The sequence below is a fragment of the Rissa tridactyla genome, unplaced genomic scaffold (assembly GCF_028500815.1).
Source record: "Rissa tridactyla isolate bRisTri1 unplaced genomic scaffold, bRisTri1.patW.cur.20221130 scaffold_683, whole genome shotgun sequence".
Lineage (NCBI taxonomy): Eukaryota > Metazoa > Chordata > Aves > Charadriiformes > Laridae > Rissa > Rissa tridactyla.
Genome location: NW_026529895.1, coordinates 1 through 22,885, shown reverse-complemented (window position 1 = coordinate 22,885; position 22,885 = coordinate 1). Strand labels below are relative to the sequence as shown.

The window sequence follows — 22,885 nt, the reverse complement described above, 5'->3', positions numbered from 1 at the left end:
GTCCCCCCGGAGCCCTCCCGGCACCGGCGGCCGCGGGCCCGGACCCGGTGAGAGCCCCCGGGGGGGGGGGGAGGGGGGGCGGTCAGCGGGCAGCTCCCCCTCCCCGGGGCGGCCCCGGGGACCCCCCGCCCCAGGGGGTCACACAGGGGTCCCCCCAACCCCAAGGGGCGATGGAGGGGTCCTCCCTCCCCCGGGGGATGGCATCGGGGTCCCCCACCCTGGAGGGTGACACAGGGGACACCCCCCCCCCCCATCCCATCCCATCCCATCCCAGGGGTCCCCCCATCCCGGGGCTGACACAGGGGTCCCTCACCCCGGGGGGGTGACACGGGACCCCCCCCATCCCGGGGCTGACACAGGGGTCCCCCCACTCTGGGGGTGACACGGGGGTCTCCCACCCCGGGGCAAGGCACAAGGGTCCCTCACCCTGGGGGGTGACACAGGGGACCCCCCCCCCCCCACAACCGGGGGGGTCACACAGGCGTCCCCCACCCCGGGGGGCGATGCAGGGGTTCCCACCCCAGGAGGTGACACGGGGGACCCCCCACCCCACGCAGGTGACGCAGGGACACCCGCGCCCCCCCTCCACACAGGACACTGCCACCCCCGTGGGCTGCAGAGCCGCCGCGGCCGCCGGCCATCCCTGGTTTATTGGGGAGCAGCAGGGGGGCACGTGGGGACCGGGACCCCCCCCGCCCCCCGGCTCAGGATCCGTCCTCGGTCTGCCGGCGGATGAGCTCGGCGTACAGCCCCCCGCGTCGCACCAGCTCCTCGTGGGTCCCCGCCTGCGGGGACGGCGGAGACGGTGTCACCCCCTGCCCCCGCCGACCCCCCGCCCCCAACCGTCCCCCCCCCGTGCCCCCCGCTCACCTCGGCCACCCGTCCCCGCGCCAGCACCACGATGAGGTCTGCGTGGCGGATGGTGCTGAGGCGGTGGGCGATGAGCAGGACGGTGCGGCCGGCGGCGGCCCGGTCCAGCGCCTCCTGCACGGCGCGCTCCGCCTGGGCGTCCAGCGCGCTGGTGGCCTCGTCCAGCACCAGCACGGCCGGGTCCTTCAGCAGGGCGCGGGCGATGGCGATGCGCTGCTTCTGGCCCCCCGACAGCGCCGCGCCCCGCTCGCCTGCCGGGCACCCGCGCCGTGACGGTGCCGCACCAGCCCCGGGGCCGGGGGGCGCAGGGGAGAACCCCCTCCCCAGGAGGAGGGAGCCGCGTTCCCGCAGCAGGGACCCCAGAGCCCAACCGCGGCCACCGCGAGCCCCGGCACGCGGGGGGGACCCCCCCAACCTAGGGGTGACACAGGGGTCCCCCGCCCCAGGGCAAGGTGCAGGGGTCTCTCCAGGGTGACACAGGGACTCCCCATCCCGGGGGACCCCCCCATCCCAGGGGACCCCCCCCATCCCGGGGGTGACACAGGGGTCCCCCTCCCCAGGGCAAGGTGCAGGGGTCCCTCCAGGGTGACACAGGGACCCCCCCATCCCAGGGGACCCCCCCATCCCGGGGGCGACACAGGGGTCCCCCTCCCCAGGGCAAGGTGCGGGGGTCTCTCCAGGGGGACACAGGGACCCCCCCCATCCCAGGGGACCCCCCCCATCCCGGGGGCGACACAGGGGTCCCCCTCCCCAGGGCAAGGTGCAGGGGTCCCTCCAGGGGGACACAGGGACCCCCCCATCCCGGGGGACCCCCCCATCCCAGGGGACCCCCCCCATCCCGGGGGCGACACAGGGGTCCCCCGCCCCAGGGCAAGGTGCAGGGGTCCCTCCAGGGTGACACAGGGACCCCCCCCATCCCAGGGGTGACACAGGGGTCCCCCTCCCCAGGGCAAGGTGCAGGGGTCCCTCCAGGGTGACACAGGGACTCCCCATCCCGGGGGACCCCCCCATCCCGGGGGACCCCCCCATCCCAGGGGTGACACAGGGGACCCCCCCACTCTGGGGAGTGACACAGGGGTCCCCCCCCCCCAGGGGTTCACGCCGTGGTCCCCCTACGCTGGGGGAAGATGCGAGGGACCCCCATCCCGGGGGGTCACGCAGGGGACACCCCCCACCATATCCCAGGAGTCCCCCCCCCCGTCCCAGAGGGGTGACACAGGGGTCCCCCACCCCGGGGCAAAGCGCAGGGGTCCCTCCCCCTGGGGGGTGACACGGGACCACCCCCATCCCAGGGGTGACACAGGGTCCCCCCACTCTGGGGAACGACACAGGGGACTCCCGCTACGGGGGTGACACAGGGGTCGTGTCCCCCCCCGGGGCAAGACACAGGCGTCCCTCACCCCGGGGGGGGACACGGCACCCCCCATCCCAGGGGTGCCCCATGCCGGGGGGGGGCTCAGGGGTGCCGTGCCGGTGCCCGTGCCCCCCGCGGCCCGTACCCACGACGGTGTGGTAGCCCTCGGGGAAGGTGCGGATGAAGCCGTCGGCGTTGGCCAGGCGGGCGGCGGCGACCACCTCGGCGTCGGAGGCTCCCGGCTTCCCGAAGCGGATGTTCTCCAGGATGGTCGTCCCGAAGAGCACCGGCTCCTGCCGCAGCGCACGGACCCTCGGCACCGAGCCCGGGGGGGGGGACACGGGACACCTCCCTCCCTCCCGTCCCCCCCCCCAGGAACAGCCATGGGGGTCCCCGCCAGCGCCTGCGGGAAGCGCCCCACGGCAGCCCCCTGCCCCATGGCAGCCCCGTGCCCCATGGCAGCCCCACAGCAGCCCTGTGCCCCATGGCAGCCCCACGGCACCGCTGTGCCTCAGGGCAACCCCACAGCAGCCCCAGGGCAGCCTTGTGCCCCACAGCAGTCCCACAGCAGCCCTGTGCCCCACAGCAGCCCCACGGCAGCCTTGTGCCCTACAGCAGGCCCACAGCAGCCCTGTGCCCCATGGCAGCCCCACGGCACCGCTGTGCCTCACGGCAGCCCCACAGCAGCCCCAGGGCAGCCTTGTGCCCCACAGCAGCCCCACAACAGCCCTGTGCCCCACGGCAGCCTCGTGCCCCACGGCAGCCCCATGGTAGCCTTGTGTTCCATGGCAGCCCCACGGCAGCCCTGTGCCCCATGGCAGCCTTGTGCCCCACGGCAGTCCCACAGCAGCACTGTGCCCCACAGCAGCCCCACAGCAGCCCCATGCTCCATGGCAGCCCCACGGCAGCCTTGTGCTCCATGGCAGCCCCACGTCAGCCCTGTGCCCCACGGCAGCCCCACAGCAGCCCCACGGCAGCCTCGTGCCCCACGGCAGCCCCACAGCAGCCCTGTGCCCCATGGCAGCCCCACGGCAGCCCCATGGCAGCCCCACAGCACCGCTGTGCCTCACGGCAGCCCCACAGCAGCCCCAGGGCAGCCTTGTGCCCCACAGCAGCCCCACGACAGCCCTGTGCCCCATGGCAGCCTCGTGCCCCACGGCAGCCCCATGGCAGCCTTGTGCCCCATGGCACCCCCATGGCAGCCCTGTGCCCCATGGCAGCCCCACAGCAACCCCATAGCAGCCTCATGCCCTATGGCAGTCCCATGCCCCACGGCAGCCCCACGGCACCCCTGTGCCTCATGGCAGCCCCACAACAGCCCCGTAGCAGCCTCATGCCCCATGGCAGCCCCACGGCAGCCCCATGGCAGCCCTGTGCCCCATGGCAGCCTCCCCCCACGGCAGCCCCACGGCAGCCCCACACCTGGCTGATGAAGCCGATGACGTGCCCCCGCAGCCAGGAGGGGTCCAGGCGGGAGATGTCGTGGCCGTCCAGGGTGATGGTGCCCTGCGTGGGCTCGTAGAACCGCTCCAGCAGCGCCGCCACCGTCGACTTCCCTGCGGCCGGGACCCCTCAGCCCCCCCCGCGCCCCCGTCCTGCGCACCCCCCACCCCCGGCACCCCCCACCGCCGGGAATCCCCACCCCCGGGGACCCCCACCACCCCCAGGACCCCCCTACCCCCGGGAATCCCCATCCCCAGGACCCCCCACCCCTGGCACCCCCTACTGCTGGGAATCCCCACCCCCAGGGACCCCCACCCCCTGAACCTCCACCCCCTGAACCCCCCCATCCCCAGGACCCAACACCCCCTGGACCCCCACCCCCGGGACCACCCCACCCCCGGGACCCCCTACCCCCAGGAATCCCCACCCCCAGGGACCCCCACCCCCTGAACCCCCCCATCCCCTGGACCCCCACCCCTGGGACCCCCCCCATCCCCAGGACCCCCACAACCACAGGACCCCCCACCCCGGGATCCCCCTACCCCCAGGAATCCCCTGACCCCTGGCACCCCCCCATCCCTGAGACCCCTCACCCCAGGGACCCTCCACCCCCAGGAATCCCCACCCCCGGCACCCCCCACCCCCGGGACCCCCTGTCACCCCCCAGCCCGAGAGCCGCCGGGCGAGCCCGGGGGGGGGCGCGCAGAGCCCGGTTCCCAGCCCCTGTCTCCCACTGGGCTCCCCGGGACCAGCTGAGCTGGCTCCTGCCCCCCCCACCACCACCCCCCGCCCCGGCTGGGTGCCCCCTGTCCCCCGGGGGGGCCGTACCCCCTCCGGAGGGTCCCACGATGGCCACCGTCTTGCAGGGGGGCAGGGTGAGGCTGAAGTCGCGCAGCACGGGGTAGCCGGGGCGGGAGGGGTAGCTGCGGGGAGAGGAGTTTTGAGGGGGGGGGAGGCATGGGGCCGGCCCCCCCCTCAGCCTGTGGGGTGGTGGGGGGGGTCTCACCTGAAGGAGACGCGGTGGAAGCAGACGCGGCCCAGCAGGGAGTGGTGGGGGATGGAGCCCCCCCCCCCGCAGCCCCACGCCGGGCTCCAGCCGCAGCAGCTCGAAGACGCGGGCGCCGGCGCTCAGGCCACGCACCACCTGCCGGGGGGGGGGACACGGGGCCGTGGGGGCACCCCCTCACACACACACACACGACCCCCAGCCCCGGGGGGGGCGGCGGGACACACACACCCCCCCCCACACACACACACACCACCTACCTGCCCGAGGAGGATGGAGATGTTGGCCATGGACCTGCGGGAAGAGGGGCAGAGCGATGGCTGCGGCCGGGGGGGTCACCGTGACGGGGGTCACCGTGACGGGGGGGGTCACCACGCCGGCAGGGTCACCACGCCAGGGGGGTCACTGTGATGGGGGTCACCACACCAGGGGGATCACCGCACCGGGGGGTCACCGCACCAGGGGGGTGCCACCCTGATGGGAGTCACCACACCGGGGGGGTCACTGTGCCAGGGGGGTCACCATGATGGGGGTCACCGTGATGGGGGTCACTGCACCAGGGGGTCACTGTGCCCAGAGGGGTCACCACGCCAGGGGTGTCACTGCGCCAGGGGGGTCACCATGATTGGGGTCACTGCACCGGGGGGTCACTGTACCAGGGGGTCACCTTGATGGGGGTCACCACACCAGGGGGTCACCACACCGGGGGGTCGCCACCCTGATGGGGGTCACCACGCCGGGGGGGTCACTGTGCCAGGGGGGTCACCATGATGGGGGTCACCATGCCAGGGGGGGTCACCGCGCCAGGGGGTCACTGCGATGGGGGTCACCGTGATGGGGGTCACTGTGCCCAGAGGAGTCACCATGCCCAGAGGGGTCACCACACCAAGGGTGTCACCGTGCCAGGGGGGTCACCATGATGGGGGTCACCATGATGGGGGTCACCGCGCCGGGGGTCACCGCGCCGGGGCCAGCCCTGACCTTTGCACCGTCTGCGAGGCCACCAGGAAGGACATGAGGTCGCCCGGGGAGAGCTCGTCCCCCGCCATCAGGGAGCCCCCCACGAAGATGGTCCCCAGCACGATGCCTGTGGGGCGCGGGAGGAGGTGGGACACGGGGAACCACGGCATCGCCGGGCCCTGCCCCACAGCACCCCGGCGTCCTGCCCCATGGCACTGCCGCCTCCTGCCCCACAGCACCCCGGCGTCCTGCCCCACAGCAATGCCATGTCCTGCCCCACAGCACGGCAGGGTCTTGCCACACGGAACCACTAGGTCCTGCCCCACGGTATCATGGGGTCCTGCCCCACGGCACCATGGGGTCCTCTCCCATGGCGGTGTCACGTCCTGCCCTGTGACACCGTGGGGTCCTGCCCCATGGCAATGCCAGGTCGCGCCCCACAGCACCACCGGGCCCTGCCCCACGGGGCGCTGCCCCACGGCCCCACTCACCGTTGAGCGCCAGGTTGGAGAGCCCCTGGAAGGCGGCGATGCCCAGCCCCAGCCGCTCGCTCAGCGCGCCGGCGCGGTCCACCTCGGCACAGTACAGCCTGCGGGCAGGGACGGGGGGGGGCTGACACCCCCACACCGCCCCCCGACAACCCCCCCGGCCCCCCGCCACCCCCTTACCCCGCCTGCCGGTCCTCCATGGCGAAGGCGCGCACCGTCCGCACGTTCCCCAGCACCTCGTCTGCCACCGTGGTGGCCTTGGCCACCTGCGGCGAGAGGGGGCCGGCGTGGGACACCCCTGGCTCCGTCCCCGGGGGGGACGTCGGGGCTGGGGGGGTGTGGGGGGGGGGAAGCGGGGGGTTACCTGCTCCTGCGCCCGGCGGGAGAGGCTGCGGAGGAGGGCGCCGATGAGGGCCCCCGCGCCCACCAGCGCCGGCAGCGCCAGCAGCAGCAGCGCGGTGAGCTTGGGCGAGAGCAGGTAGAGCGAGACGAAGCACCCCGCCGTCTGCGTGCCGCTGCGCAGGCCCTGGGGGGGACACGGGTCCGTCACGGAATCCTCCGGGTGGGAAGGGACCTCAAAGCCCCCCCAGCGCCACCCCCTGCCCTGGGCAGGGACACCTCCCACCAGCCCAGGTTGCTCCAAGCCCCGGCCAACCTGGCCTTGAACCCCTCCAGGGATGGGGCAGCCACAGCTTCTCTGGGCACCCTGGGCCAGGGGCTCACCCCCCTCACAGCAAAGGATTTCTTCCCGATATCTCATCCCAATCTCCCCTCTTCCAGTGGAAAACCCTTCCCCCTCGTCCCATGGCTCCCCTCCCTGCTCCAGAGTCCCTCCCCAGCTTTCCTGGAGCCCCTTGAGGGACTGGAAGGGGCTGGAAGGTCTCCCCGGAGCCTTCTCTTCTCCAGGCTGAACCCCCCCAGCTCTCCCAGCCTGTCCCCACAGCAGAGGGGCTCCAGCCCTCGGATCATCATGGTGGGCGCTGGGGTCCGGGTGGGGGGGTCCGGTGCGTCTCACCTGGGAGACGGCCAGCTTGAAGGAGGACTTGAACTCCTGGATGTCGGCCGTCAGCCGGTTCACCAGCTGCCCCGTCCGGCTGGCGTCGAAGAACGCCACGTCCTGCCTGCCGGGGGACGGGGACGGTAGAGGGACAACGGCGGGACGGGGAACCCCCGCCCCATGTCCCCGTCCCCCCCCGCGGGGTGCGTTACCGCAGCAGGGAGACGAAGAGCGCCTTGCGCACGCTGCCCGCCACCCGCTCGCCGACGCGCGCCAGCAGCGCGATGTACCCGAAGGTCAGCAGCCCCTGCGCGGGAGAGCGGGGAGAGGGGCTGGCGGCGGCGCGGGGCTGGGGGGGCGCACACACACACCCCGGCACCCCCCCGCCCGGCCGCCGGCACCCACCTGCAGGCAGTAGACGGCGAGCAGGCGCAGGGCCGGGCGCCGCACCTCCCGCAGGTAGCCGGTGACCGGGCCGCGGGCGCAGCGGGCCACCACGTCCACCAGCTGCCCCAGCAGCACCGGGATGCGCACGTTGAGCAGGGCTGCGCCCAGCGCCAGCTGCGGGGACGGCGGGCGTCACACCATGGCACGGGGACAGCGGGCGTCACACCATGGCACGGGGACAGCGGGGACAGCGGGCGTCACACCATGGCACAGGGACAGCGGGGACAGCGGGCGTCACGCCGTGGCACGGGGACAGCGGGCATCATGCCATGGTGTAGGGATGGGGGGGAAGGTGGGTGTCACGGCACGGGGACAGCGGGGACAATGGGCGTCACACCACGGTGCAGGGACAGCAGGCGTCACGCCGTGACATGGGGACAGGGGGTGTCACAGCACAGGGACAGCAGGGACGGTGGGTGTCACACCATGACACAGGGACGGTGGGGACAGTGGGTGTCACATCGCGGCACGGGGACAGCGGGCATCACACCATGGCACGGGGACGGGGGGGACACTGGGTGTCACACCGTGGCATGGGGACGGGGGGGACAGCGGGTGTCATGCCATGGCATGGGGACGGCAGGCGTCGCACCGAGGCACGGGGACATCGAGCATCACACCAAGGCACGTGGATGCTGGGGACATCGGGCATCACGCCATGGCACGGGGATGCTGGGGACATCGGGCATCACGCTGCGGCAAGGGGACGGTGTGTGTCATGGCATGGGGACAGTAGGTGACACGCTGCGGCATGGGGATGGCAGGGACAGCGGGTGTCACGCCATGGCATGGGGATGACGGGTGTCATGCCATGGGGACAACGGGTGTCACGCCATGGCACGAGGATGGCGGGCGTCACGCCATGGGGACAGCGGGTGTCGCACCATGGCAAGGGGACGGCGGGTGTCCCCCTGCGGCCCGGGGACAAGGGGGGGTCCGTCGGCCCCCGCCGCGCTGCTCACCAGGACGGCGGCCGAGAGGGCCAGGAGCTGGGGGCGCAGGAAGGCCCAGAAGAGCGGCCAGTCGAAGGCGGGCTCCGGCCGGGGCTCGGGGGGCTCGGGGGGGCCGGGGGACACGGTGGCCTCCTGGCAGCGCGCGACGGTGGCCAGCCAGCCGATGGCCGCGCAGCCGGCGGCCGGGCCGGCCAGGAGCAGGCAGCGCAGGGTTGGGGGCGCAGGGCCGGGGAGGGGGCGGGGGGGGAGCCCCCCCAGCCCCGGGCGTCCCCCCCCCATACCTGAAACTGGGGAGAGGGGTGAGCGCGGGGCGGGGGGTACACGGGGACACCCGCTAGGGGCCGCCCCCCCCCCCACGCCACCCCGGGCTGTCCCGGGGCAGGGGACACCCCGGACCCCCCCCCCGGGCGGACACCGGCCCCCCAGCACCCCCCGCGGTGCTCCCCGCCCCCCCCATGCCAGCCTCCGGCATCCCACCGCCCGACCCCCGCCCCGCGGTGCCCCCCCCATCCCGGCACCCCCCCGGGAGCCCCAACTCCCCCCGCACCCCCCCCCGCACCCCCGACCCCCGGAGACCGCGCTCCCCCCGGGGACCCCAGAGCGTGGGCTCCCCCCACCGCACCCCCAGGGGACACAGGACCCCCACAAGGGACCCAGGAGCTCGGTCGTGTGTGTGTCCCCCCCCCGCCAGGGGACACAGGACCCCGGGTCCCCCCCATAAAAGGACCCAGGAGTTCGCTGTGTCCCCCCCCCCATCAGGGACCCAGGAGTTTGGGGTCCCCCACCCCCCCCCAGGGGACCCAGGAGCTCCGTTCCCCCCCCCCGGGACCCAGGAGTTACCCCCCCCCCGCCCCCCCCTTAAGGGGACCCCGGAGTTCGCCCCCCCCCAGGGACCCCGGTCACCCCCCGCCAAAGGATCCCGGAGTTCGGTCCCGCCCCCGCTTAAGGGAACCCCGGAGTTCGACCCCCCCCCCGCCCCGCCCCGCCCCGGCCCCGGGCCACCCCCCCGCGAGCCCCCGGTACCTGCGCCCCGCGGCGGGGGGGGCCCGGAGGGCGGCGGGGACCGAGCGGAGCCCGGCGCGGGGACCCACGGCCCGCAGCAGCAGCGGCAGCAGCATGGCGGCGGGGGGGGGCGGCTCCGGGCGGGGGGGGCGGCCCCGGGGCGGGCCGGGGGCGGGGGGCAGCGTCGGGGGCGGCCCCGGGGCGGGGGCAGCGGCGGCGGGCGGAGCCCCGCACGGCGGACCGGGCCTTCGCCGGCCCCGACCCGCACCGGCCCCGAGGGGCCCCCCGGGACCCCGACACCCCCCCGGGACCCAGACACACCCCCGGGACCCGCACCCCGGGACCCCCCCGGGACAGCGACGCCCCCCGCGACAGCGCCCCGGCACCCGCACCCCGACACCCCCCTGGGACCCAGACACTCTCCCCCCGGACCCGCACCCCCCCGGGACCCCGACACCCCCCCGGACCCGCACCCCGGCACCCCCCCGGGACCCAGACACTCCCCCCCCGGACCCGCACCCCCCCGGGACCCCGACACCCCCCGGACCCGCACCCCGACTGTTCCACCCGCGTCCCGCACCCCAGCACCCCCCCGGGACCCCGACACCCCCCCCGGACCCGCACCCCGACACCCCCCCGGGACCGCGACAACCCCTGGGACAGCGACACCCCCCGTGACACGCACCCCGACACCCCCCCGGAACGGCGACACCCCCCGGACCCGCACCCCGACTGCTCCACCCGCGTCCCGCACCCCCGCACCTCTCCTCAAGACCCTCACTCCGACACCCCCCCCCGGGACACGCACCCCCCCCACCACCACCATCCCGCATCCTCCTCCGCTGTCCCGGCCCCTGCACCGGGTCCCCCCCGGCCCCCCGACCCCCCCCGACACCCCCGGCCCCCACCCGCCCCCCCGCTGCCGGGGCCGGTGCGGGGCCGGGTGAGAGCGCGGGCGGGGCGGGGGGCGGGGGGGGACGGGGGACAGCGGGGACAGCGGGGACACGGGGGCGGCCGCCCCAGCGCAGCCCCGAGCGGTCGCGGTGCCCCGCACCCCCCGGTTGGGGGGTTCACCCCCGGCGTCCCCGCGGGGTGGCGGTGTCCCCACGGGAGTGTCCCCCACGGGAGTGTCCCCATGGGGTGGCAGTGTCCCCACGGGGGTGTCCCCATGGGATTGTCCCCACGGGGGTGGCAGTGTCCCCACGAGAGTGTCCCCACGGGGGTGTCCCCATGGGGTGGCAGTGTCCCCATGAGAGTGTCCCCATGAGAGTGTCCCCACGGGGGTGTCCCCACGGGAGTGTCCCCATGGGGTGGCAGTGTCCCCATGAGAGTGTCCCCAGGGGGGTGTCCCCATGGGGTGGCAGTGTCCCCACGGGGGTGTCCCCACGGGATTGTCCCCACAGGGGTGGCAGTTGTCCCCACGAGAGTGTCCCCACGGGATTGTCCCCATGGGGTGGCAGTGTCCCCATGAGAGTGTCCCCACGGGGGTGTCCCCAGGGGGGTGTCCCCACGGGGGTGCCCCCATGGGGTGGCAGTGTCCCCATGAGAGTGTCCCCACGGGGGTGCCCCCACGGGGTGGCTGTGTCCCCATGGAGTGTCCCCACAGAGGTGTCTGTGTCCCCACGAGAGTGTCCCCATGGGAGTGGCAGTGCCCTCACGACAGTGTCACCACGGGGGTGTCCCCACAGGAGTGTCCCTACGGGAGTGTCCCCAGGGGTGGCCGTGTCCCTGGGGGGGTGTGTGTGTCACCAGTGCCATTGGGGTACGTGCCACCACGGGGTGTGTGTCACCGCGGGGCTGTCACGCTGCCCGTGTCCCCATGGGGGAGGGGGAAGGGGGGGGCCCCTGTCCCTGCGGGGACACGGGGTCCCTGTGTGACACACGTGCCCCCCGCGGGGACACCGGGGCACGCGTGTCCTCGCAGGGGTCACCGGGACCCTCGCCAGGGGCACGTGTTCCCGGGGGGGGGGTCAGTGTGTCCCCAGGGGTGCCCGTGTCCCCGGGGGCCGTCTCGGGGGGTCCCCGCGGGCTGCCCTGCCCCGGCGCAGGGGGGGGGTCCCCTCGCCAGCCCTCGCCCCCACCCCAGGCTGTTTACGCCGCCCGGGCTATTTTTGGGCCCCCCGCGGGTATTTTTGGCCACCCGGTGCGGGGCAGGTGGGGGGGGCGATGGCCGGGACACCCGATCCCGGGGGACACGGTGGCCCTGTCCCCGGCCGGCAGCCGTGGCACAAGGCCGGGGGTCAGCGTGGGGCCGAGGGGGGCCGGGGGGGCTCCGCCGGCCGCTTCCCCCCCCCGAATCACCGTGCCGGTGCCCCGGGCCCCCCCGTGCCGTGAGTCAGGCCCAGGCAGTGCCGCGGCGGGGTGGGGCCGGACGGTGTCACCTGCGGCCACCGGCCTGGCCGGACGCTGGCCACTGGCCACTGGAGGGGACGCTGGTGACCTGTGGGGCTGCGGGAGCGCTGGCGGCGGTAAGGGGAGGGCAGAGGGGACAGACGGGGGGGTCCCGTCCTGCCCCCCGGGGTGGGGGTCCTGTCCTGCCCCAGGGGAGGGGGGTCTTATCCTTCCCTAGGGGGTGGGGGGTCCCGTCCTGCCCCACGGGCTGGGGGTCCAGGAGGTCCAGGGGTCTCATCCAGCCCCGGGGGGGGGGGGTCCCGTGCTTTCCCCATGGGGCTGAGGGTCCCATCCTGCCCCAGTGGTCCAGGGGTCCCCCCCCCCCCAAAGTGCCGGGGGTCCCCCCCTTCCCCAGGGAGGGCAGGGGTCCCAGGCTGCCCCAGGGGGGTCCTGCGCTGCCCCACGGGGCCGGGGCTCCGGTCCCGAGGGTTTGGGGTCCCTCCTGCCCCGGGGGCCCTGCCCAACCCCAAAGGGGTTGGGGTCCCATCCGCCCCCCCCCCCCCGGGGACGGGGGTCCCCAGGGCACCGAGAGGCCACGGGAGGTGGCCCCGTGGGGACCCCTGTCCTGACCCCCCCCCCGTGGGGATGGGGGTCTGTGGGGATGGGGGTCCACAGAGTGGGTATCCTTGGGGATGAGGGTCCATGGGGAGGGGGCGACGGCGGGGGGGGCCCATGGGGACAGGGGTCTGTGGGGAGGGGGGTCCATGGGAGGGGGGTCCATGGGGAGGGGGCCCATGGGAGGGGGGCCCATGGGGAGGGGGGGGTCCATGGGGAGGGGGTCCGTGGGGGGTCTCCCTGGGGATGGGAGTCCCCTCCCCTGGGACCGGGGGGACAGCCGTGGGGTGAAGCGGGGGGTCCCCGCCGGGGGGGGGGTGTGTGGGGGGGTCTCTCCTCAGGGACCTCTGACCCCACGGGGGGGGAGGGGGGGGCACGGCTGGGGGGTGGCGGGGACCCATCCGGGGGAGGGGACGGGTGGCGTGTGTGATGTGGCCGTGCCTGTGGCTGGTGGCCAGTGGGTGGTGGCTGGTGGCCGTGCCCACGGCTGGTGGCCCTGGCCGGTGTCCGGTGTCCATGCCTGTGACTGGTGGCCCTGGCCGGTGGCTAGTGGCCGTGCCCACGGCTGGTGGCCCTGGCCGGTGTCCGGTGTCCATGCCCGTGACTGGTGGCCCTGGCCGGTGGCTAGTGGCCGTGCCCACGGCTGGTGGCCCTGGCCGGTGTCCGGTGTCCATGCCCGTGACTGGTGGCCCTGGCGGGTGGCTAGTGGCCGTGCCTGTGGCTGGTGGGCCCTGGCGGGTGGCTGGTGGCCCTGGCTGGTGGCTGGTGGCCTGGCCGGCGGCCGCGCCCGTGGCTGTAGCCCTGGCTGGTGACTGGTGGCCCGGCCGGTGGCTGGTGGCCCTGCCCGTGGCTGGTGGCCCTGGCCGGCGGCGGTGGCCGCGGTGGCGGTGCGGGTGGCCAGCTCAGGTGGCCTGAATTCGGGGCACGCGGGCGGCGCTGCGTGGCCTCCCCGGCATTTCCGGCGGCCGGCCGCGGGGCGACCAGCTCAGCCCGCCGGGCCACCGCTCGCCACCGCGCCCCCCGGTGCCCGTGGAGCCGGCGGGGGGTGCCGACGGGTGGCCCCCCCGCAGGCGCAGGGGCCATGGCGGCGCAGGGCGAGTACCGGCGGCTGGAGGACCCGGAGGAGGACTCGCCCCCGGGCGAGGAGGAGCTGCTGCTGCACGTCAGCGAGGGGGGGCAAGGTGGGGGGGGCGGAACCTGCTGGGGGGGGGGGTCCTGACCCGGCCAAGGGGGGCTCCAGACCCTGCTGGGGGGGGTGTCCTGGGCTTTTTGGGGGGGTCCTGACCCTGCTGGGGGGGTTCAGACCCTGCTGGGGGCGTCCTGGGATTTTGGGGGGGGTTCAGTTCCTGCTGGGGGGGGATCCTGGGTTTTAGGGGGGCTCCAGACCCTGCCAAGGGGGGGGTTCAGTCCCTGCTGGGGGGCTCCTGGGCTGCAGGGGGGGGGGGCACGACTCCTGACCCTGCCAAGGGGGGGTTCAGACTCTGCTGGGGGGGTCCTGACCCTACTAGGGGGGGGCTGAGCTTTTGGGGGGGGTGTCCAGACCCTTCTGGGGGGGGTCCACACCCTGCCAAGGGACGGGGTCCAGAACCTGCTGGGGGGGCCTGGGTTTTTTGGGGGGGGTCCAGACCCTGCCAAGGGGGGGGTTCAGTCCCTGCTGGGGGGGGTCCTGGGCTGCGGGGGGAGGGGGGGGTCCTGACCCTGTCAAGGGGGGCTCCAGACCCTGCTGGGGGGGCCTGGGTTTTTTGGGGGGGGTCCAGACCCTGCCAAGGGATGGGGTCCAGACCCTCCTTGGGGGGGTCGGGGGGTGTCCAGACCCCGCCATGTGAGCCCAGGGTGGGGGGCGCAGGGCGGGGGGGTGGGGGTGGGGGTGCCGTGCCGCGGCCCCCGCCGAACCCCCGCTGTTTTTCTGTCCCCCCCCCCCCCCCCCCCCCCCCAGAGTCCTGGCACCACGTCAAGAACCTGGACAGTTTCTTCACCAAGATATCCTCCTCCTCCTCCTCCTCCTCCTCCTCCTCCTCCTCGCAGGGCCCCCCGCTCCATGCCGGGGGGGGCCGGGGGGGGGTCGGGATATGTGTGTGTGTGTGTTGGGGGGGCGGGGGGGGGTCCGGCACGGCGGGCACAGGCTCCTTAACCCGCCCCCCCAACATCTACCACTTCCACCAGAAGAACGGCTTCGCCTGCATGATGCTCTCCGACGTCTTCGAGCTGGGGTAGGTGCCGGCGCGACGCCGTGGGGCGCCGTGGGGCGCCGTGGGGCGCCGGGGGGTCCGCGCTGAGCCCCCCGCCGCCCCCCCAGGCAGTTCCTGTTCGTCGTCGCCTTCACCACCTTCCTGCTCTGCTGCGTGGACTACGACGTCCTCTTCGCCAACCGCCCGCTCAACCGCAGCCGCGCCGCCACGGTGCCCGACCGCGCCAAGGTGTCGCTGCCCGACGCCGTCCTGCCCGCCCCGCAGTGCGCCCGGCGGTGAGCGGGGGGCCGGGGCTGGGGGGGTGGGGGGTGTCCCAGGGCCGAGGGGACCCCGCCTGACGCGTGCGTCCCCCCTCGCGGCAGGATCGGCGCCAGCGGCTGGCTCATCTTCCTGCTGGTGATGGCGGGCGGGTTCTGGCTGTACCGGCTGGGGGAAGGTGCTCTGCCGCCTGCTCGGCTACTGGGAGATCCGCGCCTTCTACGCCAAAGCCCTCGGCATCCCCTCGGTGAGCGCCGCTGGGGGTGGGGACGGCCGTGCCGGGCCGTGCCGCGTGGCGCTGAGCCGTGCCGCACGGTGCGGAGCTGTGCCGCACGGTGCCATGCGGTACCGCGGGGTGCCGAGCTGTGCCACATGGTACCGAGCCCTCCCGTGCCGCGTGGTGCTGCGCGGTGCCGAGCCGTGCCGTGCGGTGGTGGTGGTGAGCCGTGCCATGTGGTGCCAAGCCAGGCTGAGCCGCACAGCGCAGTGCTGAGCCGTGCCGCGCTGTGCCGCACGGTACCACGCGGTGCTGAGCTGTGCCGTGCGGTACCGTATGGTGCCGAGCCATGCCACGTGGTGCCAAAGCCGTGCCGCATGGTGCTGAGCCGTGCTGCGTCGTACCACACGGCTGTACCTTGTGGTGCCGACCCGTACCGTGCGGTGCCGGGCTGTGCCATGCGGTACCGTGTGGTGCCCGAGCTGTGCTGCACGTTGCCAAGCTGTGCCACGTGGTCCTGCATGGTACCAAGCCATACCGCGTGGTGCCGTACCGTGCCGCACAGCGCCAAGCCGTGCCACATGGTGCCGAGCCGTGCTGGGTGGTGCCGAGCCCTGTGGGGGCCGTGCTGTGCCGAGCTGTGCCACACCGTACCACACGGTGCCGAGCCGTGCCACATGGTACCACGTGGTACTGAGCTGTACCGTGCGGTGCCCGAGCCGTGCCATATGGTTCCACACAGTGCCGAGCTGTTCCTTGCGGTGCGGAGCCACGTGGTGCCGTGCGGTGCCGAGCTGTGCCATGCAGCACCGTGCGGTGCCGAGCTGTGCCACATGGCGCCACATGGTACCGAGGCGTATGTCACGGGTGCCGAGCCGTGCCACGTGGTTCCAGGTGGTGCCGAGCCGTGCTGTGTGGTGCTGAGCCGCGTGGTGCCGTGCGGTGCTGAGCCGTGCCACGTGGTACCACGCGGCGCCGAGCTGTACATCACGGGTGCTGAGCCGGTGCCGCGCAGTTCCACGCGGGTGCCGAGCCGTGCCGCGCGGTTCCATGCGGTCGAGCCGTGCCGCGCGGTTCCACGCGTCGCCGCGCCGTGCCACGCGTCGCCGACGCGGCCGTGTCCTTGTGGCAGGAGGGCGTGCGCAGCTACAGCTGGCAGGAGGTGCAGGCGCGGCTGATGGCGCTGCAGCGGCGGCAGCAGCTCTGCGTGCACCGGCGGGAGCTGACGGAGCTGGACATCCACCACCGCATCCTGCGCTTCCAGAACTACACCGTGGCCATGGTCAACAAGGCGCTGCTTGCCCCTGCGCTTCCGCCTGCCGCTGCTGGGCACCCTCGTCTTCCTCACCCGGGGGCTGCAGTACAACCTGGAGCTGCTGCTCTTCTGGGGCCCCCGCCGCCCTCTTCCAGAACAAGTGGAGCCTGCGGCCGCAGTGCAAGCGGGGCGGGCGCCCGGCGGGAGCTGGCCCCGGCGGCTGGCGCGAGCCCACCGTGCTGCTGGGGGTGGCCAACCTGCTGCTGTGCCCCTGCGTGCTGGTCTGGCAGCTGCTCTACGCCTTCTTCAGCTACGCCGAGGTGATCAAGCGGGAGCCGGGCAGCCTGGGCGCCCGCCGCTGGTCCCTCTACGGCCGCCACTACCTGCGGCACTTCAACGAGCTGGGCCACGAGCTGCAGGAGCGGCTCAGCCGCGGCTACGAGCCGGCCACCAAGTACATGAACTCCTTCGCCAGCCCGCTGCTGGCCGTGCTGGCCAAGAACGTCGCCTTCTTCGCCGGCTCCCTCCTGGCCGTCCTCATCGTCCTGACCGTCTACGACGAGGACGTGCTGACGGTGCAGCACATCCTGGCCGCCATCACGCTGCTGGGGCTGGTGGTCACCGTGGCCAGGTGGGTGCGGCCGGGCCGGGCCGTGCCGGCGGCCGCGGCGGGGGTGGCCGGGGCGCGAGGCGGGACCAACCCCTGCGTCCCCCCCGTGTCCCGCAGGTCCTTCATCCCCGACGAGCACGCCGTGTGGTGCCCGGAGCAGCTCCTGCCAGCACGTCCTGGCCCACGTCCATTACTTGCCCGACCACTGGCAGGCCAACGCCGGCCGCGCCGAGACGCGCGCCGAGATGGCCCAGCTCTTCCAGTACAAGGCGGTGAGCTGCGGGCAGCGCCGGGCGGGGCGGCGGGAGGGAACCCCCCACCCCCTTCAGGACCCCCCCCCTGCCCCCGACCGACCTCCCCCCTCTCCGCCCGCAGGTCTTCATCCTGGAGGAGCTGCTGAGCCCCATCCTCACCCCCCTCATCCTCATCTTCGCCCTCCCGCCCCGCGCCCTCGACATCGTCGACTTCTTCCGCAACTTCACGGTGGAGGTGGCGGGGGTGGGCGACATCTGCTCCTTCGCCCAGCTCGACGTCCGCAACCACGGCAACCCCCAGGTCGGGGGGGGGCAGGGGGTGATGATGGGGGGGGGGCAGGCGTGAGGGCGGGGTACCGAGGTGGTCGGGGGTCCGGGGGTGAGGGGGGCTCCCGGGGCGACGAGGGGTCGCAGGGTGATGGGGAGTTTCAGGGCGATGGCGATCCCCGGGGGGGGGGTCCTGGGGTGATGGGGGGTCCGGGGTGGGGGATCTTGGGGTGATGAGGGGTCCTGGAGAGGTGACGGTCCTGGGGTGGGGTGGGGGGTGTCCTGGCGTGATGGGGGGTCCCGGGGCGGGGGGGGACCCTGGGGGTGATGGGGGTCCTGGGCTGAGGGGGGTTCCCGAGATGGGAGGTCTCGGGGTGATGGGGGGTCTTGGGGTGGGGGTGATCCCAGGGTTGGGGGGGGCCAGGGTAATGGGGGGTCCTGGGGTGATGAAGGGTCTCGGGGTGATGGGGACCCTGGGGTGGGGGGGATCCTGGGGTGGGGTCCCACGGCTGATGGGGGTCCTGGGATGGGGGGGATCCCGGGGTGGGGGGGACCCTGGTGTGGGGGGGGATCCTGGGGTGATGGGGGGTCCCGGGTGATGGGGGTCCCGGGGTGGGTGGCCCCGGAGTGATGGGGGTCCCGGAGGCGGGGGGTGATCCCCGAGTGGGTGATCCCGGGGTGGGGGGGGGGATCCCGGGTGTGGGGGGTCCCGGGGTGATGGGGGTCCTGGAATGGGTGATCCTGGGGTGGGTGACCCCGGGGTGATGGGGGTCCCGGGGGGGGGGATGATCCCGAGAGGGTGGTCCCGGGGGGATGGGGGTCCCGGGGTGGGGGGGGATGCCGGTGGGGGTGGTCCCGGGGTGGGGGGTCCCGGGGTGGGGGGGGATGCCGGGGTTGGGGGGTCCGGGGTGGGTGATCCCGGGGTGGGTGATCCCGGGGGGGGGGTGATCCCGGAGAGGGTGGTCCCGGGGGGATGGGGGTCCCGGGGTGGGGGGGTCCTGAGGTGATGGGGGTCCCAGAATGGGTGATCCCGGGTGGGGGGTGATCCCGGGTGGGTGATCCCGGGGAGTGGGGGTCCCGGGGTGGGGGGGGATCCCGGGGGGGGTGGGGGTCCCGGGGGAGGGATGATCCCGAGGGGGGGATGATCCCGGAGGGGGTGGGGGTCCCGGGGGGGTGATCCCGGGGGTGGGTGATCCCGGGTGGGTGATCCCGGGGGTGGGGTCCCGGGGTGGGTGATCCCGGGGGGGTGGGGGGTCCCGGGTGGGTGATCCCGGGGTGGGTGATCCCGGGGGGGTGGGGTCCCGGGGTGGGTGATCCCGGGGGGGGTGGGGGGTCCCGGGGTGGATGATCCCGGGGAGTGGGGGTCCCGGGGTGGAGGGGGATCCCGGGGAGTGGGGGTCCCGGGGGGGGGGTGATCCCGGGGTGGGTGATCCCGGGGGGGTGGGGGTCCCGGGGGGGGGATGATCCCGAGGGGGGGGATGATCCCGGGGGGTGGGGGGTCCCGGGGGGGGGATGATCCCGGGGGTGGGTGATCCGGGGGGGTGGGGGGTCCCGGGGGGGGGATGATCCCGAGGGGGGGGGATGATCCCGGGGGTGGGCGATCCCGGGGGGGGTGGGGGTCCCGGGGTGGGCGATCCCGGGGGGGGGGATGATCCCGAGGGGGGGGATGATCCCGGGGGGGTGGGGGGTCCCGGGTGGGTGATCCCGGGGGTGGGTGATCCCGGGGTGGGTGATCCCGGGGGGGTGGGGGGTCCCGGGGTGGGTGATCCCGGGGGGGGGGATGATCCCGGGGGGGTGGGGGTCCCGGGGTGGGTGATCCGGGGGGGTGGGGGTCCCGGGGTGGGTGTCCCGGGGGTGGGTGATCCCGGGGGGGGGATCCCGGGGGGGGTGGGGGTCCCGGGGTGGGTGATCCCGGGGGGGGTGGGGGTCCGGGGTGGGGTGTCCCCGGGGGTGGGTGATCCCGGGGGGGGGGATCCCGGGGGGGTGGGGGTCCCGGGGTGGGTGATCCCGGGGTGGGGGTCCCGGGGGGGGGGATCCCGGGGGGTGGGGGTCCCGGGGTGGGTGATCCCGGGGGGGTGGGGGTCCCGGGGGGGGGATGATCCCGAGGGGGGGATGATCCCAGGGGGGTGGGTGATCCCGGGGGGGTGATCCCGGGGGTGGGTGATCCCGGGGTGGGTGGGGGTCCCGGGGGTGGGGTCCCCGGGGGCCGCCCCGCGGCTGGCGGGGGGGTCGGTGCGGGCCTGACGCCGCGCCCCCGCAGTGGCTGTGGGCCGGGCAGACTGAGGCCGGGCCGGCGGCGCAGGCGGAGGGCGGGAAGACGGAGCTGTCGCTGACGCGCTTCGCCATCGCCCACCCGCGCTGGCGCCCGCCCCCCCCCAGCGGCCGCTTCCTCTCCCGCCTGCGGGAGCGCCTGCAGCGGCGGCGGCCGCGCGCCCCCCCGCGCCCCCCCGCCCCCGGCGCCCTCGCCGCCTCCCTGCTCGGCCAGGGCTCGGACGGGGTGAGCGGGGCGGGGGGGGACGGACACGGGGGGGGCTCTGGCCGCGGTGAGCGGGGGGGGGGTCCCGGGGGTCTCTGGCCGCGGTGAGAGAGGGGGGGTCCCGGGGGGGTCCCGGGGGGCTCTGGCCGCGGTGAGCGGGGGGGGTCCCGGGGGGGTCCCGGGCGTCTCTGGCCGCGGTGAGCGGGAGGTCGCGGGGGGGGTCCCGGGGGGTCTCTGGCCGCGGTGAGCGGGGGGGGTCCCGGGGGTCTCTGGCCGCAGTGAGGGGGGGGTCCCGGGGGGGGTCCCAGGGGTCTCTGGCCGCAGTGAGGGGGGGGGTCCCGGGGGGGTCCCGGGGGTCTCTGGCCGCGGTGAGCGGGGGGGGGTCCCGGGGGGTCCCGGGCGTCTCTGGCCGCGGTGAGCGGGGGGGGGTCCCGGGGGTCTCTGGCCGCAGTGGGGAGGGTGTCCCGGGGGGGGTCCCGGGGTCTCTGGCCGCGGTGAGTGGGGGGGTCCCGGGAGGGTCCCGGGAGGGTCCCGGGGGGGGTCCCGGGGGTCTCTGGCCGCCGTGAGTCGGGGGATCCCGGGGGGTTCCGGGGGTCTCTGGCCGCAGTGAGGGGGGAGTCCCAGGGGTCTCTGACCGTAATGAAGGGGGGGTCCCGGGGGTCCTCTGGCCGCGGTGAGTGGGGGGGTCTCGGCGGTGGTGAGAGGGGAGGTGCCCGGGGGGTCCGGGGGTCTCAGGACACGGTGGGGGGGGTCCGGGGGCGCCGGGTGGTCTGTGGCCGCGGGCCGCCCCCTGACGCCGCCCCCGCCCCCAGCCCGAGGGGCTGCTGGCCAGTGTCCTGCCCCTGCTGCCGGCCAGCGGGCTACTGGCCCCGGGACCCCCCGGCTGGCCCAGCCCTGCGCCGCGGCCACCAGCCTGCTGGCCTCCCTCGCCGCCCCCCGGCCCGGGGGGGGCCGCTCGCCCCCGACAGCCCCGGCGACCAGCCCGAGCGACCCCCCCCCGAGGACAGGTCCGGGACGGGGGGGGACGACCCCGGGAGCGGGCGGGGGGTGGCGTGATGGCGGGGGGGGGGGTCGTGGGGGGGGTGACGTGGTGGGGAGGGGGCATCAGCACAGGTGGGGGGTGTCGTGACGGGGTGGGGGTGTCCCGGGGGGGGGGTGGTGGGGGGTGTCCTGGCGAGGGGGGGGAGGGGGGGTGTCGTAGCAGCATCGCGGTGGGACGTCGTGTCAGGGTGGGGGGGCGTCATGGTGGGGACAGGGCGTTGTGGTGGGGGGGGGGGGTGTGTCGTGGCAGGGGGGTGTCATGGGGGGGGTGTCATGGGGGGTGGGCTGTCATGGCAGGGTGATGTGGGGGGGGGGGAGTGCGGTGGGGGGGGTGGCGTGTGTGGGGGGGGTGCCGTGGGGGGGGTGACGGGGGGGGGATGCGGTGGGGGGGGGGGTGTTGTGATGGCGGGGGGTGCGGTGGGAATGTTTGGTTGGGGGGGGGGGGGATGCGGTGGGGGGGTGTTGTGGCGGTGGGGGGGATGCGGTGGGGGGGGTGATGTGACGGGGGGGTCCCTGCCCGCAGCCCCCCGCTGCTGAGCGAGTCGCGGCGGCGCAGCCTGAGCCGCTCGGGGCTGCTGCGGGAGGTGGCCTCGGCCGAGATGAGCCTCCACGCCATCTACCTGCACGAGGTGCGGCCCCCCCCGCACCCCCCCGTGTCCCTCTGCATCCCCCCGTGTCACCCCCGGCCCCCCACGGCCCCCCGTGTCCCTCTGCGTCCCCCATGTCCGCCCCATCCCCTGCGTCCCCCTGCACCCCCCCATGTCACCCTGTGTCCCCCCATGTCACCCTGTGGCCCCTGCCTCCCCCTGTCCCCCCACATCCCCCGTGTCCCCCCATGTCCCTCTGCGTCCCCCCATGTCCCCCCGCATCCCCACATGTCCCCGTGCGTCCCCCCACGTCCCGCGTCCCCCCGTGTCCCGCGTCCCCCTGTGTCCCCCCACATCCCTCCATGTCCCCCCCACATCCCTCCATGTCCCCCATGTCCCCCCACGTCCCCCTGCGCCCCCCCATCCTGGCCACGCACCCCCCCCCCGGCGGCTCTGCCCTCGCCTCCTGCCCGCAGCCCCCCATGTCCCACCCCCCCACGTCCCGGGCCCTTGTCCCTGGGCTCCAACCACCACCGGGGGGGGGGTCCCTGCTCTGGTTGGGGGGGGGGGGGGGGGGGGGGCTCTGACCACCTCTATGGGGCTCTGACCACTGTGACGGGGGTCCCTGCTGTGAGGGGGGGGCTGTGGCGGCCACGGCGGGGGTCCCTGACCACCCCCCCCCCCCCACCCCCCTCCAGCTCCACCAGCAGCAGCAGCAGCAGCAGCAGCAGGGGGGGCCCGGCCCGGCGGGAGCCCCCCAAAGCCCCCCCGTGACGGCAGGTGGGTGCCGCGGGGGTCCCGGGGACACGCAGGGCTGTCCCCAGGGAGGGGGCGGCTGGCGGGGGGGGGGGGGGGGGTGGTGGTGGTTCCTGCGTGCCCGGCTGTGACCCCCCCGACCCCCCCAACCCCAGGCTCGGCGCTGCGGGAGCTGCCGCTGGGCGGCTGGGCCGAGGAGGAGGAGGAGGAGGAGGAGGAAGAGGAGACGGCGGCGTGACCGGGCCCCGCTCCGGTGGGTGACGGCGCAGCCCGGCCGCGACCCCGCCACAAGGGAGGGCTGGTGGCCACCGGGGCTGGGGCTCGGTGGCGGCCGGACGGCGTGTGTGCCGGTGTCACCAGTGTCCCCAGCACCCGGGTCCCCAACGCCGGTGTCCCCAACGCCGGTGTCCCCAACACGTCCCCAGTGCCGGTGTCCCCAGTGCCGGTGTCCCCAATACTGGTGTCCCCAACACATCCCCAGTGCCAGTGTCCCCAGTGCCGGTGTCCCC

The 22,885-nt window shown here is 75.5% G+C and overlaps 2 protein-coding genes across 2 annotated transcripts; one reads left to right on the top strand and one right to left on the bottom strand.

The window, feature by feature from the left end:
* Nucleotides 1–617: 617 nt before the first annotated feature.
* On the bottom strand, nt 618–8,755 carry LOC128903833 (mitochondrial potassium channel ATP-binding subunit-like; the record flags this gene model as incomplete). Its single annotated transcript, XM_054187722.1, is given in 16 exon segments — nt 618–785; nt 871–1,121; nt 2,370–2,517; nt 3,647–3,780; nt 4,496–4,590; nt 4,674–4,741; nt 4,743–4,811; nt 4,934–4,967; nt 5,655–5,760; nt 6,125–6,222; nt 6,302–6,387; nt 6,486–6,647; nt 7,137–7,242; nt 7,331–7,425; nt 7,524–7,679; nt 8,528–8,755. Coding segments are annotated over 16 exon segments (1,917 nt in total), but the record flags the coding sequence as incomplete, so codon positions are not given.
* Nucleotides 8,756–11,689: 2,934 nt separating this feature from the next.
* LOC128903834 (autophagy-related protein 9A-like) lies at nt 11,690–22,843 on the top strand. Its single transcript, XM_054187723.1, is given in 20 exon segments — nt 11,690–11,988; nt 13,537–13,647; nt 14,403–14,448; nt 14,614–14,676; nt 14,763–14,930; nt 15,018–15,084; nt 15,086–15,160; nt 16,263–16,427; nt 16,429–16,521; nt 16,523–17,016; nt 17,113–17,161; nt 17,163–17,267; nt 17,371–17,550; nt 19,777–20,013; nt 20,805–20,858; nt 20,861–20,965; nt 20,968–20,999; nt 21,557–21,662; nt 22,319–22,400; nt 22,532–22,843. Coding segments are annotated over 19 exon segments (2,304 nt in total). The 5' UTR covers nt 11,690–11,988; nt 13,537–13,547; the 3' UTR covers nt 22,615–22,843.
* Nucleotides 22,844–22,885: the final 42 nt, after the last annotated feature.